A 15,816-nucleotide genomic window follows, 5' to 3' on the forward strand; every position below is an offset into this window, starting at 1 on the left:
GCTAGTCCTAATGGTGACGTTTTCAGGAATATGAACCAATAAATTTCCTTTATATTCTATAAGAATTTGAGATAGACCTGTTAGTTGGCAACAAAAGCATCCTGATAGAACCCTGCTCGATTCCTTTCCTTTCGTTTGTTTTTTCAATCTTTTTCTTGCAGAGGTATAAGCATAAACTCTCAATGAGTTATTCTTATGTCTCTGGTAAAGTTCAAAGGACAATCTCAGTATTTCCATAACAACCTGGAAGAAAACAGGTTGAGAAATAGATCTGTCAATCTCTCTTCCCTCCCACTGCTCCTCCCTCTGGCCCTCCTTTCTTTGATTAAATAGGCCCTAGGACACAGTTCAAAAGTGTCCAGAATCACTCCTAGAAATCTGAAGTCCTAGGCTCTCCAAGATGGACCTCACAGCAGCAAATCACCGGATACCTCTAAGTGATGGAAATAGTATTCCTATCATTGGGCTTGGTACTTACTCAGAGCCTAAATTGGTAAGTTTATCTCTCTTTCTGTGTTTTGTTTTTTAATAAGAAACTTTTCTAAAGTATAATCTGCAATTCATTTTGAATAGATCTCATTGATTCACTTTTTGTAATAATGAAAGCAACCTCCAAGGGCTATTGTTTGGCTGAATGAGTATTGAGCCAAACATTAAACTAAATCAATTTGTGATTTAAAATGATCTTGGATTAGAGAATGGGACCTTTCTGCTTTCTTTACTAAAATTCAGATGGATGCTTATTATTTTATTGATCTCGGGCACGTGAAATTACTGTTTATGGCCTGTGATTTTTTAAAGTTCATATTTGAGCACATTTAGTTCAGTCTAAAATACATCCAGTGAAAACCTACCATGTATGAAGCACTAAGCTCCAGAAACTTCAAATATGAAGAAAATAGTCTTGCTGCCTAGGGATTAAAAATCTAACAGGAGAGACACACTTTTTATTTTTATTTTTAAAATATGTTTTTATTGAGTTTAGAAAGAGAGGAAGGGAGGAGAGATAGAAACATCAATAATGAGAGAGAGCCAGAACCGGTTTGGCTCAGTGGATAGAGCATCAGCCTGCGGACTGAAGGGTCCCAGGTTCGATTCCGGTCAAGGGCATGTAACTTGGTTGCGGGCACATCCCCGGTGGGAGGTGTGCAGGAGGCAACTGATCGATGTTTCTCTCTCATCGATGTTTCTGACTATCCCTCTTCCTTCCTCTCTGTAAAAAATCAATAAAATATATTAAAAAAAAATAATGAGAGAGAAACATCAATCAGTTGCCTCTTGTATGTCCCCTACTGGGGGTCAAGCCAGCAACCCTGACTGGTAATTGAACCTGTGACTTCTGGCGCATGGGACGACACCCAACCACAAGGACCAGGGTGAAAAGTACACTTTTTAATAATTAATTATTGGACAATGATGATGAGAGTAAATGGTACTCTAAAAATACAAAAAAGATCGCTTTGAAAACACAAGAAAGGGAATGGTTAAATTTTTTTTTGTTGGTTTTAATTTTCTTTTTCAATTATAGTTTACATCCAATATTATTTTGTATTATTTTCAGGTATACAGCATAGTGGTTCGATAATCATACACTTTACAAAGTGGTTCCCTGATATTTCAAGTACCCATCTGGCACCATACATAGTTATTACAATATTATTGACTATATTCCCTAGGCTGTACTCTATAACCTTGTGACTATTTTATAACTACTGATTAATACTTCTTAATCCCTTCACTTTTCTCACCTAGCAGCCCCACCCCCCTCTGTATCTATGAGTCTATTTCTGTTTTGTTTGTTCATTTATTTTATGCTTTACATTCCACAGATAAGTGAAATTACATTGTATGCCTTTCTCTGCTGACCTATTTACTTAGCATAATATCCTCTAGGCCCATGCATAATTTCATCCTTTCTTATGGCCAAGTAATTTTCCATTGCGTAAATATAACTCAGCTTAGAATCCCATGTCCCAGCCACCATGGCTTGCCCCTCCTGCGTGTTCATATAGCCCCTTATGGTCAACTCTATTGTAGCACTAATCATACTGTATTGTAATCATAGTTTCTCTGTAATCTTCCCCACAAGACTGAAATCCATTAGGAAAGAGACTGTCTTATTTAGGTCTGTATTCCCAGCATAGTGTCTAGTAGGTAATAGGTATTCAACTAATGCTTGTCAAATTAGGGAATGAGTTTGTGAAAGGGGATGCATATGTATGTGAGCATTAGAGAACATGAAGATGCAAATGGATGCAATAATAACAGATAAAACTTTTTGAACACTTAAGTGCCAGGAAGTACTTCACATTAGATGCATTTTCTAATTTAATTCTCACATTATGAATGAGATACCAGTTTACCCAATTTTATAGATGAGAAAACTGAGAGATTAAATAAATTGCCCCACATTTATAATGCAAAGAAATAGAATAGGGATTTGAACCAATGAAGTTTGGGGTCAGATTCTATGCTCTGTCTAATCCCTATACAATATTGCCTGCTATGAATATATCTTATATCAATGAAGCTGCATATTTCTAACTATGACTTTCTGTGTTTATTTCTATATGTGAAAGTATCTAGGAATATATGCCCTGAAATATATATCCTAGGATATATAAATGCTATGAGTTAGAGACATTCAAAAGCAGTCATGTGCCATTTCCCAAAAAGAGCTGTAAGTTACTTCACAAGGTATGACATATACCAATTAAAGAACATGACGTAAGAGGGATACTACTAGAAATGAAGATCATGTGTGTACAAACCACATTTGTGATTAGAAATATTACCAGCTTTAAAATAATATAGAGAGTTAATGGTATATCTCACAAAAACCCTAATGTGAAGAAAAATACACAAGATGTATCCAAAAGATTTGGGGAGGGGAAAAGTGTAGAGTTGGGATTAATGGGCAAGATGGGAGTGGGGAGAATGGAGTATCTAGGATAGAGCAGGCTCATGGCTTCCAAGCCAAACAAATGAAAACTCCTTTATCATCTACCCAGGGCTGATGAAGTAGAGGCTTAGAACCATTTGTCCCCAAGTCAGTCACCCTGACATGAAAGCACTAAATTAGATTTAACTTCAAAATCAGTCTTATTCCTGGAGGTGATGACAAAATTTAGTCTTCTCTGTTAAATATGCCTGAGAGCCTTTTCAAAACCTTTCATTCCACAAGAGATACAAAATGAACGGTGGGTTGAGGTAACTCTTTAACTGGAACTCATTCATGTTTTGTGTACAAAGTCAAGCCAGTCAATATTTGTCCTGGGATCCTGTTCAGTTGTGATACAGAAGTTAGAGGGCAGCAGGGAACCCAGCAAAGATTTGGGCTTGTCTTCAGGGGTAGATGGCGTCGGAGCAGAGATGGGAGGCTAAAATAAGGAAGACCTACACTGTCTCCTCCAGCTTCTGCCTGGTTTAGATTTCACTGGAACTGTGGGAAGACAGTTTTATGGAGCTGTGTGAGGCTTACCAGACCAGCTTCTCCTGACTTACAAATATTTTTTTTCTCACCAACTTTCTTCTAAGGGTGTTTGTTTCCTGCCTGTGGATTAGGGAATTTGAAATGAACCAACGTTTAGTGGCACTAGGCACTCTGTGCATTACCTCATCTGATGATCACTAAAGAAAAAAAAACTCAAGTGTACAAATTATCTATGTGACTTTTCTCTGTGAAAGCTTCACAAAATGCATTCATGCAGGGATGAATGCTTTTATGCAGGGGTAAAATCATCTATAATAGCCTCCAACAAATCTCCCTTATTTCTGTCTCTCTCCCCATGGCTCCATCTGGGTAAGTCTGATAGGCAAGAGTCTTGAGTCTTGTTCCTTTTTTTTTTTTTTTTTTTGCTTTGATAGAAATTAATTCACTTTTTAAAAAATATATATTTTTTATTGATTTCAGAGAGGAACAGAGAGGAAAAGAGAGATAGAAACATCAATGATGAGAGAGAATCATCAATCAGCTGCCTCCTGCATGCCCTGCACTGGGGATTGAGCCTGCAACCCAGGCATAAGCCCTGCCTGGGAATCCAACAGTGACCTTCTGGTTCATAGGTTGATGTTCAACCACTGAGCCATTCTGGTGGGGCAGAAATTAATTCACTTTTTATCAATATCAGCTCATGAAGTTAATAGCTAATATTAATAAAAAACAAACTCCAAGTAAAGCTCAAGAATATTACCAGGGGAGAAACCAATATGGCGGCATAGGTAAACACCTAAACTGCTGCCTCGCACAACAATTTCAAAACTACAACTAAAAGACAGAACGGACACCATCCAGAACCACAGGAAAGCAGGCTGAGTGAAAATTCTACAACTAGAAGGAAGGAGAAAAGCTCACAGAGAATTGGAGGTACGGCAAAGGGGCTTTGTGCGCGCAGAGAGGAAGGGCGGCTGAGAGTCTGGCTGACTTCCTCTGGCGGAAGGGGGAAGGAAGCCTCCGACCGCACTGAACCCCAGTTCTGACTGCACTGAACCCCAGTTCCGGGCGAACCCCTGGGGACCCACGCTCTTACGGGGGGAGTCTGGACTCTCGGGCGGAGACTCGAGCTGGGAAAGGCAGAAGTCTGAAGGCGCACGCGGGCCAGTGCGCACAAAGGCTGCGGAGGTTGCCATAGGCTTTCCCTAGTGGAAGGGAGTCAGAGGATCCTGACTGCACTGAGCCCCAGTTCTGACTGCAGTGAACCCCGGTTCCAGGCGAGCCCCTGGGGACCCACGCTCTTGTGGGGGGAGTCTGGACTCTCGGGCGGAGACTCGGGAGCCGGGGAAGGCGGAGGACTGAAAGCGCGCTCGCGCTGGTGCGCACAAGGGCTGCGGAGGTTGCCGCGGGCTTTCCCTGGTGGAGGGGAGTCAGAGGCTCCTGACGGCACTGTGCCCCAGTTCTGACTGCAGTGAACCCCGGTTCCAGGCAAGCCCCTGGGGACCCACGCTCTTGTGGGGGGAGTCTGGACTCTCAGGCGGAGACTCGAGCTGGGGAAGGCGGAGGACTGAAAGCGCACATGAGCGCAGGGGCGGGGCTGACAGGAAGCCAAGATTGAGACTCCACCCCATCCAAGCTGAGCACAGAGGCTATTGCAATTTGGCAAGTCTAATCCTATAGGGCTGTCTCCAGCACTGGGCTTCTCTCAGCATAGACACAGCTGATCCTTACAGCCAACTGGCCCGGAGGTCAATTCTTCCCAGTGATACCAACAACAATAAAGACTTAATTACAACAAGGCTGTACACACAGTCCACAAAGGGGTGCACCAAGAGTGTCCACCTCAGGTTAACTGGGGAAGCAGACCCACTGGGCCATATTGGAAACCTAGCACAAATATCTACCTTACCAACTCAGGGAATCAATGAAAATGCGGGGTCAAAGAATCAGATCACAAACGAAAGAAATGGAGGAAAACAAACGACTGGATATAGAATTCAAAACCACCGTTATAAGACTTTTTAAGAATATCCTAGAAAAGGCCGATAAATATAACGAGACCCTCGAAGATATGAAAAAGGACCAACTAGAAATTAAACATACACTGACTGAAATAAAAAATATTATACAGAGACCCAGAAACAGAATAGAGGAACACAAGAATCAAGTCAGAGAATTGAAATACAAAGAAGCAAAAAACACTCAACCGAAAAAGCAAAAAGCAAAAAAAAAAAATCCAAAAAGTTGAAGATAATGTAAGAAGACTCTGGGACAACTTCAAGCGTACCAACATCAGAATTATGGGGGTGCCAGAAGAAGAGAGAGAGCAAGATACTGAAAACCTATTTGAAGAAATAATGACCGAAAACTTCCCCCACCTGGTGAAAGAAATAGACTTACAAGTCCAGGAAGCGCACAGAACCCCAAACAAAAGGAATCCAAAGAGGACCACACCAAGACACATCATAATTAAAATGCCAAGAGCAAAAGACAAAGAGAGAATATTAAAAGCAGCAAGAGAAAAACAGTTAATTACCTACAAGGGAGCACCCATACGACTGTCAGCTGACTTCTCAACAGAAACTATGCAGGCCAGACGGGAGTGGCAAGAAATTTTCAATGTCATGAATAGCAAGAACCTACAACCAAGATTACTCTACCCAGCAAAGCTATCATTCAGAATTGAAGGGCAGATAAAGAGCTTCACAGATAAGAAAAAGCTGAAGGAGTTCATCACCACCAAACCAGTATTATATGAAATGCTGAAAGGTATTCTTAAAGAAGAGGAAGAAGAAAAAAGTAAAGAGAAAAATTATGAACAACAAATACATATCTGTCAACAAGCGAACCTAAAAATCAAGTGAATTAAAAACCTGAGGAGCAGAATAATCTGGTGAATATAATAGAATCAGGGGCATAGAAAGGGAGTGGACTGATAATTCTCAGGGGGAAAGGGGTATGGGGGGTTCATGAAGAGAATAGACAAAAATCATACACCTATGGATGAGGACAGTGGGGGGGAGGTAAGGGCAGAAGGTGGGGTGGGAAAGGGGTGGAGGGGAGCTATGGGGGGAAAAAGGAGAAATAATTGTAATAATCTGAATAAAGATTTATTTAAAAAAAAAAAAGAATATTACCAGGTGTGCAAGTGATACAACTCCAGGACCAATGGTAAATATTTTGGAAAATGGACAATAATTCAGTTCAATAAATATTTATTGTGTGCCTACCACATGTGAGACATTTTTGTACATAACAGGAATTAAAACAATGGTCTAGAAATAAGGAATTTAAAATCTGTACATGGATGACTAAGGCAGAAAAAACAAATACACATATAACCAACATATAAGACAAAGCTGAAGCACTTTAAGGGAGATAACACATGTTCAAAGATAAAAGTAACAACGAAAAAATCTAGTTATGGGGTGGCTCAAGAAATGTGAAGCTAAGGGGAAGGAGTGGCCTTAGGAAGGTGGATTGGGTCATAACTGATCCAGTAATTCTTCCTGAGTGGCCCTGGCTGAGATTTCTGTAACTGCAAATAGTGTTCACATTCTGGAGAGAGAGCCAAAAGCTTTGTATATGGGGCAAAGGCACATGAAGTCCAAGCCCTTAATGAGTACCAACCTGAAACATCAAGTCCATTCTGCCCCTGGGCTGGAGGAGGAGGCACACGGCTCAGAACTCCTTCTCAGAATTATGCCATCCTTTAGATATTCCTTGTGTTCTCCTCAATGTTCGTTTAATTCTCTGCTCTCTCTCAATCCAGGGAACCCCGTTTCACCTGGGGAAGGCAAAGTCTTGTTCTTATGTCAAGTATTATTTTTTTATACTGGGAAAGAGTGTTAAAGGAAAATAATTATTCAATGACACTTGTTAAAGCATGGTAAGAAAGATTAGATTCAGGAGAGGGACTGTTTTGGTAGATATAGAGACTACTGTGATGGAATTTTGCAGTAGGAGACAGTGGGCTCACCTCTGAACACAGCACAGGCAAGTGGAAATCTATAGCCAAGGAGCAGGATAGGGGTTAGTGGATAAAAAATGACTAAGAGGAAACATCAGGGGTAAGAAGGTGATTCTGGCTAAACTGACCCAACAGGATTCTTGCTGCCAAGACAAAGTTGGGTGACCAGAATCATTGGGGAATGGGGGAGGATGAGGAAGAAACCTGATTAGACATCAGAGGTGATCAGATATGGAGGAAGGGGTGTGTTGCTAAAGTGATTTAACAGGATTTTGCTCAAATTGGCCAATACAGAGATGAGCATGGAAGTCCATGTGGGAAGAGTTCAGGGAGCCTGCTTAGAGTTGGATCAGTGAAAGAATCTATCAGGCGCTCTCCCTCCAGGGAGCACACCTGGGCTTTTCTCTTTCCCTTCCCTCTCCCTGCCCCAGGCACCTTACCATTCAGTTCAAGAAATATTTATTTACAGAGAATAATGTAAAGTAATTTTTAACTAATGGCAACTTATTTATATTTTTATAAAATGCAATATGGTCTAATATTTTAAGAGTCAAGGAACAAAGAAAAAAATCAGTTGGTGTTTTATTTTTACTTAGAGGGTAGGGTGTATCCTGAGTTCTTTCCAGTACCTGGACCCCTTCACACTCACAATCCTGCCATGGCAGCCTTGGCTTTTAGAAACCAAACACCACAAACTGACTTTCTACATGTTATGTCATTCCTCTCCGGAAGCAATGAATGCTGCCCAACAAGCTACAAAATGTGGTTTGGGGCGGGGGTGGGGGGGTGGGGAGGAGTGGGGGAGGAGTACAGAGTCATGAAACAATATCAGGAAGAAAAATATAAGTTAAAATAAAATGAGAAGATATGGAATACATAGAGATCAAGTGAAAGGGTTTCTATAATAAATCAGGCAAAAAATAATGACTTCAACTTGGTTGCTGGCTAGAAGGATAGTAATTTGGCTGAAGCCTAGGAAAGAACTAACTTGGCCGAAGGCTACAAATCATTAGAATAAACTCTACAAAGCTTGGCAACCAATTGGATTCAGGCAAAAGAGAGAGTGAATAGGACTATATTTAAAATCAAAAAATGATGTTTCAGGCCAAGGATACTACATTCTTTGGATCTAAAGTTTTTAAATTCCGCATCCCCCCTTTTTATCTACCACCTTTCCTTTAACATTTAAATTTTTGAATTATATATGCACTTAGAGAGGGACAAATATTTTTAAAACTAACATCTGTGTAATCACCATCCAGATTCAAAATCAGAATTTCTGCCCTAACTGGTTTGGCTCAATGGATAGAGCGTCGGCCTGCGGACTGAGGAGTCCCGGGTTCGATTCTGGTCAAGGGCGTGTACCTTGGTTGTGGGCGCATCCCCAGTGGGGGGTGTGCAGGAGGCAGCTGATTGATGTGTTCTCTCTCATCAATGTTTCTAACTCTCTATCCCTCTCCCTTCCTCTCTGTTAAAAAAAAAAAAAATCAATAAAATATTTTTTTTTTAAAAAAAAGCTCTATAAAAAAAATAAAAATCAGAATTTCCCAAACCCTAGAAGCTCTCTTGTGCCCTTCCTAATCCAAAACACTCTTATTTCTCAAGAGGTAATTGCTCTCATAACTTTTATGGCAATTATTCTCTTACTCTTTTCTAAGGGTGGCGCAATTTTAATATGCATTTCTAACAATGCACTTTAATTTTGATAATTTTGGGACTTTCTATGAATGGAAACATACTGAATGCATTATTGTTTGTCTTGCCTCTTTTTCTAAATATGCTATAAGATTCACCCATGTTTTTAATCATGTCTTTGACCATATTTATTGCTGTATAATATTTAATTATAACTTACCAGAATCAATTTTACTGTTGGTGGGCATTTGTATTGCTTCCAGTTTGGGACTTTATAGGCGATATTGCTGCAAAGGATCTCACACAGATCTTACTGGACCTGCATGCGAGTTCTTCTAAGGTATACTGTTAGGAGTGGAAATGCTATGCCAATGAGTATCAGTGTCTTCATTCCTAGTAGATAATGTCAATAATTTCCAAAGCAGTCATATAATTCCCATTCCCAATTTTAATGTGCTCACATTTAGCACTCTTTAATTTACCATTAGTTCTTTCTGTGGCTTGTTTAAGAAATCCTTCTCTACCCAAGTGTTAAATTGGGAAATCTGGGAACAGACTCTGAGGAGATTCGCACGCAGGAGGCTTATTGAAGAGTACTCTCAGAGACCAGACCTGTACGGGTGTGTGCAGTGGGGACAGTTGAACTGCAATGCAGTTGCTCAGCAATGCCACAGGGAGTTCTGGAATGGGAATGGTGCCACAGAGTTGTGCTGAGTTCAGGTGAGAGCATCAGGCCTCTATACCCTCTGTCTTCCACAGAGGGAACCAGATGTGAGTAATGAGCAGCCAACACTTCTGAGGATTGAGGAAATGCGGTTCATTATGACATGTTCTACCCCTGCTGTCACTTGCTTTTATATGCTAAGTTCACCTCTGGGAACAGCTCTTCCAGAATCCTGTTTGGTCTGTTTGCTGGGAAAATTTTTAAAGAGGTAGGTTAGTAGGATGAATACAGCCCTTGCCACTAAAGCTGTCTTCAATTATAACTTCTACTTATTGTCTTCCTCCCAGAATACCCATTCTAAGTTCCCTGTACCCTTAGCCAATATCTCTGCTAGTCTGGGTGACTTACCTAGTATTATGTCCCAAATCCTCATCCCTGAGTTGTCAGAGTCCCTAGTCAAGTCATGGCTGCTGCTTTGTCCATTAACAATCATAACTGGTTATGAGTGTATCATTAGTTCACCTATCCCCTTGTGATGGCAACTCTTTCCCTTACAATAAGGAGGCTGGTTTCACCTGGGAATTAGGACCTTTAGATACTCAGAGCCTAAAATTTAGACATGGGAAGCACACATTTTCCAAGTGGGTAAAAGGGAGTGATGCTAAGATGAATCACTCCTACAGGGTTTTCAGACTCACATATTGTACTTATTGGGGGCACAACACCATACAAAAGATGTTGCCCTAGAATATATGTTATATCCTGGAGGATGAAATTTGATCCTTATTGATAATAGCCATTCTGACAGGTGTGAGGTGATATCTCATTGTGGTTTTAATTCGAATTTCTTTGATGATTAGTGGTATTGAGCATCTATCTTTTCATATAGCTCTTGGCTATCTGTACATCCTCTTTGGAGAAGTGTCTATTCAGATCCTTTGCCATTTTTTTAATTGGATTGCTTTTTGGTGTTGAGTTTTCTGTTTTTTATAAATTTTAGACATAACCCCTTATCAGGTGTATCAGATGATCAGATGTATCATTGGTGAATATGTTCTCCCATGCAGAGTGTTATCTTTTCATTCTGTTGATGGTTTCCTTTGCTGTGCAAAAACTTTGTAGTTTGATGTAGTCCCATATGTTTATTTTTCCTTTTGTTTCCCTTGCCCAAGGAGATATATCAGAAAAAATATTGCTATGAGAAATGTCTTAGATTTTCCTCCCTGTGTTTTCTTCTAGGATTTTTTTCGAGTCTAACATTTAAGTCTTTAATCTACTTGGAGTTTATTCTTGTGTGTAGTGTAAGTTAGTGGTCTAGTTTCATTTTTTTTTTTCTGCACGTATCTGTCCAGTTTCCCCAACACCATTTATTGTATAGACTATTGTATGTTCTTGCCTCCTTTGTGAAAGACTAATTGACTATAAAGGCATGAGTTTATTTCTGGGCTGTCTTTCATAATATCTCATTTTACAGTTTGGGATTCTTTTTGGCTTCAATTTCTGTTCAAGCCATATTAATTATATAGTCAATCAAAGAGGTTCTAGAAGGTGTGTTTCTTTCTCCAACTAATTGATATTTGTTACTATGAATCCTTTGTCTAATACCATCTGTGCAGCCACTTTGTTCATTTTTCATATCACTTATTTTCTCAATAATACTAACTTTCTGCTAAAATAGGGGGCGGGGGGATACAATTAATGCTCCTAAGACCTTGTATGTCAGCTCCGGACTAAAAAGCCACTAGAAATACAAGAGATTTCTTGTCTCACTCATTTTACAACAAATCAATAGCTGTGAGTCAGATTTCACCGGTCTGATATGATTTGTCGAGCATTTGGTGAGAACACTGAAATTCTAGAAGCAAGCACAAGTACTTCTCAACATTTGTGAAAGAGATCAGAATGATCATCTTAATTTGAGATGAGTAAAAATCAACAAATAAGATTAAACCTCTTCCATACACAAAACCTAAAATATGATTTGAAAATTTTATTTGATGAGGATATATGTTTATCTTCAAAGAACTCTCCATCAAGGATTATGTTTCTTATCAAGAAAAAATGGAACTAAATATAGAGAGACTTTTTTTTTCCAATTACAGTTGACATTAAATATTATATTAGTTTCAAGAGTATAGTATAGTGCCCTAGCTGGTTTGGCTCAGTGGATAGAGCATTGGCCTGCGGATTGAAGGGTCCCAGGTTCGATTCCGGCTGAGGGCACATGCCTGGGTTGTGTGCTCGATCCCCAGTGGGGGGTGTGCAGGAGGCAGCTGATCAATGATTCTCTCTCATCACTGATGTTTCTATCTCTCTCTCCCTCTCCCTTCCTCTCTGGAATCAATAAAATATATATTTTTAAAAAGAGTATAGTATAGTGATTAGACATTTATGTAATTTTTGAAGTAATGACCCCAATAATACCCACCTGGGTACCCACCTGGCACCCTACATAGTTAGTACAATATTATTGACTATAGTCCCTATGTTGTATTTTACATCCCTGTGACTATTTTGTAACTGCCTATTTGTACTTCTTAATCCCTTCACTTTTTTCACCCAGTCCCTACAACAGCCCCTCCCATCTGCCAACCATCAATATGTTCTCTGTATCTCTAAGTCTATTTCCATTTTATTTGTTCATTTATTTTGTTCTTTAGGTTCCACATATAAGTGAAATCATATGGTATTTGGCTTTCTCTGGGTGAATTATTTCACTTAAGATAATACCCTTTAGATCTATTCATGCTATCACAGATGGTATACTTTAATTCTTTTTTATGGCTTTCATTTAATTCTTTTTTGTTGGCTTTTTTTAATTCTTTCATTGCATATATGTACCTCATCTTCTTTATCCAGTCATCTACTAATGGACACCTAGGTTGATTCTATATCTTGGCTATGGAATCATAGTGCTGCAACAAACATAGGAATACATTTATCTTTTTGAATTAATATTTTGGGTTTCATCAGACACATACCCAGAAATGGAATTACTGGGTCATAAGGTAGTTTTATTTTATTATCTTGAGGAACTTCCACACTGTTTTCCATAGTGGCTGCACCAATTTGCAATCCCACCAACAATGCATGAGGGTTCCCTTTACTCCACATCTTTGCCAACACTTGTTGTTTGTTGATTTCTTGATGATAGCCAATCTGACAGGTGCAAGGTGATATCTAATTGTGATTTTAATTTGCAGTTCCCTAATGATTAGTAACACTGAGCATCTTTTCATATATCTATTGGCCATCTGTTTATTGAGACACCCTTTTATATTTAAAATGTCATCACAGAGCATCATGGTGGAATATATAGGCCCATGTATATCTTCCCTTAAGTCTACAACTAATCAGACATCTTTAATGCAACAAAAGTTACTCTGTTCAACACACTAGCAAGCTTGAGAGATACACACATTGGTACATCTGAAGGAGGGTGTACTGGAACACTTAGGGGAGGCAAAATGAGGGAGAAAACAGGGATGGTGTCTGAAGATGTGGTTCCACAGCCACCATGGCTTGCCTGTGGCCCCAGCTAATGGGGTGGTGGTGGAGAAGTCAGGGTGGAGCCCTCACACTATGGCCCAGTGGAGAGTAAGAGGGATAGAAACAGCATTGCCACCTGAGAACCTGCTTCCTCCCCGCTTACTGCAGTGGAGCCTGGTAGCAAAAGCAAAGACATGTCTCTGGTCTCCCAGCTATAGATAGCACAGTGACACCAGCCAGGAAGGGAGCCAGGTAACCGAGCACTGGGTTCACAAAGCACTCTCCCCTCACCCACACATCCTCACACCATGGTAGTGGGGCCTCCAGACCCAGAGGAACAAAACACAGAGGTGGCAACTCCCTTGACCATAGTGATGACCCCCCACCCCAGGGGCAAGTAGAATTGGTAAGAGAAAACAGAAGCTGTACTAGAGCACCATCTACTGGTAGACAAAACAAAGACCTCTAATTATCAACCTGCTCAATCGTTAAAATCAAAATATTACCTAAATAAGAAAGATATTCACTACTTTAAATGTTCCAGCAGAGGAACAACCCATCGAGTTCCATGAACAATCAAGGTAACATGGTAACACAGAAAGGAAATAACAATTCTCCAGAAACCAAACTCAGTCATGGAAGATAGAGTTATTTAAATAATACAGAATTCAAAATAGCAGTCATGAAGAAACTCAGTGATATACAAGAAAACTCAGAAAGGCAAGTAAATGAGCTCAGGAATAAAATTAACAAACCAAAGGAGTAATTTACCAAAGAAATTTAAACTATAAAAAATAACCAAACAGAAAGTCAGGAGCCAAAGAACTCAGTAAATGAAGTGAAGAATGCATTAGAAAGCATTAGGAAAAGGACAAACCATATGGAAGAGAGGATTAGTGAGGCTGAAGATAGAAATCTAGAAATGATTCATGTGGAAGAGGAGAGAAAACTCAGATTTTTTAAAAATGAAAGAACTGACCAAGGGATCAGAACTGAGATCTGAGAAATAAATCCACATATGTATGGGCAGCTAATTTATGAAAAAGGAGCCAATAGCAAAAATGTTCAACACACTAATTAGAGAAATGCACATCAAAATCGCAAAGAGATATCATCTCACACCTCACACCTGTTTTCAAAAAGACAAGAAATAACAAGTGTTGAGGAGGATGTGAAGAAAACATAACCCTTGTACACTATTAGAGGGATTGTAAATTGGTGCAGCCATTATGAAAGCAGTATGGAGTTTCCTCAAAAAATTAAGAAAAGAAATACCATATGACTTAGCAATTCCTCTTTTGGGTATTCATCCAAAGAATATAAGAAAAAATATATATGTTAACTGCATCATTATTTACAATAGCCAAGACTGGAAACAACCTAAGTGTCTATTAGTGAATAAATAGCTAAAGAAGACATAGTAGATAAACATGAAGGAATATTGTTCAGCCATAAAAAAGATGAAATATTGCCATTTGTCACAATATGAATGAATCTTAAGGGTATTATGCTAAGTGAAATAAGTCAGACAGAAAAGGCCCCAAACTACTCATAAGTAGAATATAAAACAAAAAAAAGTAATGAACTAACAAAACAAAAACAAACTCATACATACAGACAACAGAATGGTTGGTTACCAGAAGGGAAGGTGGTTGGGGAGAGGAAGATGGGGAAAGGAGGTCAAATATATCATAACAAAAGGAAACTAGACTTTTGGTGGTGAACACACAAGAGTATACAGGTACCAAATTATAAGGTCATTCACCTGAAATTTATATAATGTTATTAACCAATGTTACTTCAATAAAAATAAATAAAATGTCTTCATAACTAAAGAACAGTAATTTATGTGTAATTTGAAAAATGGATAACTTATAACTCAAGTGTCAAGAATTTTTCAGGTGTTTTTGTTTTTTGTTTTATTTCTATTGCTGTCAATGTACAGGGGAGAGGATATTCTCATTTTTTGCTTCATGCAGATTAATAAAATGAACAAAGTTTTGGCTACCAAATTTGGTAAGGATATATATCAAAAAATCTAGGATGCTGCTCAACAACGTTTCTCCCCCATCTTTATTGAGGCATAATTGACGTACAAAAAAACTGCACATATTTAAAGTATATAATCAGATGCATCTGGCACATGTATGCACCCATGAAGCCATCATCACAATCAAGATGGTGAATGTACTCATCACTGCCAAGTTTCCTTGTGTTTCTTTGTGATCCCATGTCCACAGCCCCCACCCCAGGCAATCACTGATCTGCATCTCACTATAGATTAGTTTTCATTTTCTAGCATTTTATATGAATGAAATCATGAAGTATTCTTTTTTGTCTTGCTTCTTTTCTTCAGTATACTTATTTGATATTCATCCAAGTTGCTGTGTGTATCAATAGTACATTCCTTTTTACTACCTGGTAGTATTCCATTCTGTGGCTATATCTCAGTTTAATCACCCAAACCTTTGATTTATAACTGAGCCTTTGTCAATGAACTGTGCCATCCTATAGCATGGATACCATGAAAACTCTTGTCACTGGTAACATTGATCAAGTCACATTTCTGAAACCACAAAGCTAAGGGCAGACCTGGGATGGATGGAGTCTCCCACTGAGGGTGGA

The 15,816-nt window shown here is 39.2% G+C and overlaps 1 protein-coding gene across 3 annotated transcripts in view; it reads left to right on the forward strand.

Annotated features, from left to right (window-relative positions):
* The first annotated feature begins 312 nt into the window (after positions 1-312).
* The window catches only part of LOC308247546 (aldo-keto reductase family 1 member D1), a 47,717-nt gene continuing 32,213 nt past the window's right edge, over positions 313-15,816 (forward strand). Inside the window, exon 1 of one of the 3 annotated variants that reach the window (XM_080666819.1) lies at positions 313-493. In XM_080666819.1, coding sequence (XP_080522945.1) covers positions 401-493 — 93 coding nt within the window. In that variant the 5' untranslated portion in view covers positions 313-400. The remainder of the gene's footprint in view (positions 494-15,816) is intronic. The other 2 variants (XM_080666818.1, XM_080666820.1) reach the window with 2 other exon arrangements.

Source organism: Plecotus auritus (assembly GCF_963455305.1).
Source record: "Plecotus auritus genome assembly, chromosome: 4".
NCBI lineage: Eukaryota > Metazoa > Chordata > Mammalia > Chiroptera > Vespertilionidae > Plecotus > Plecotus auritus.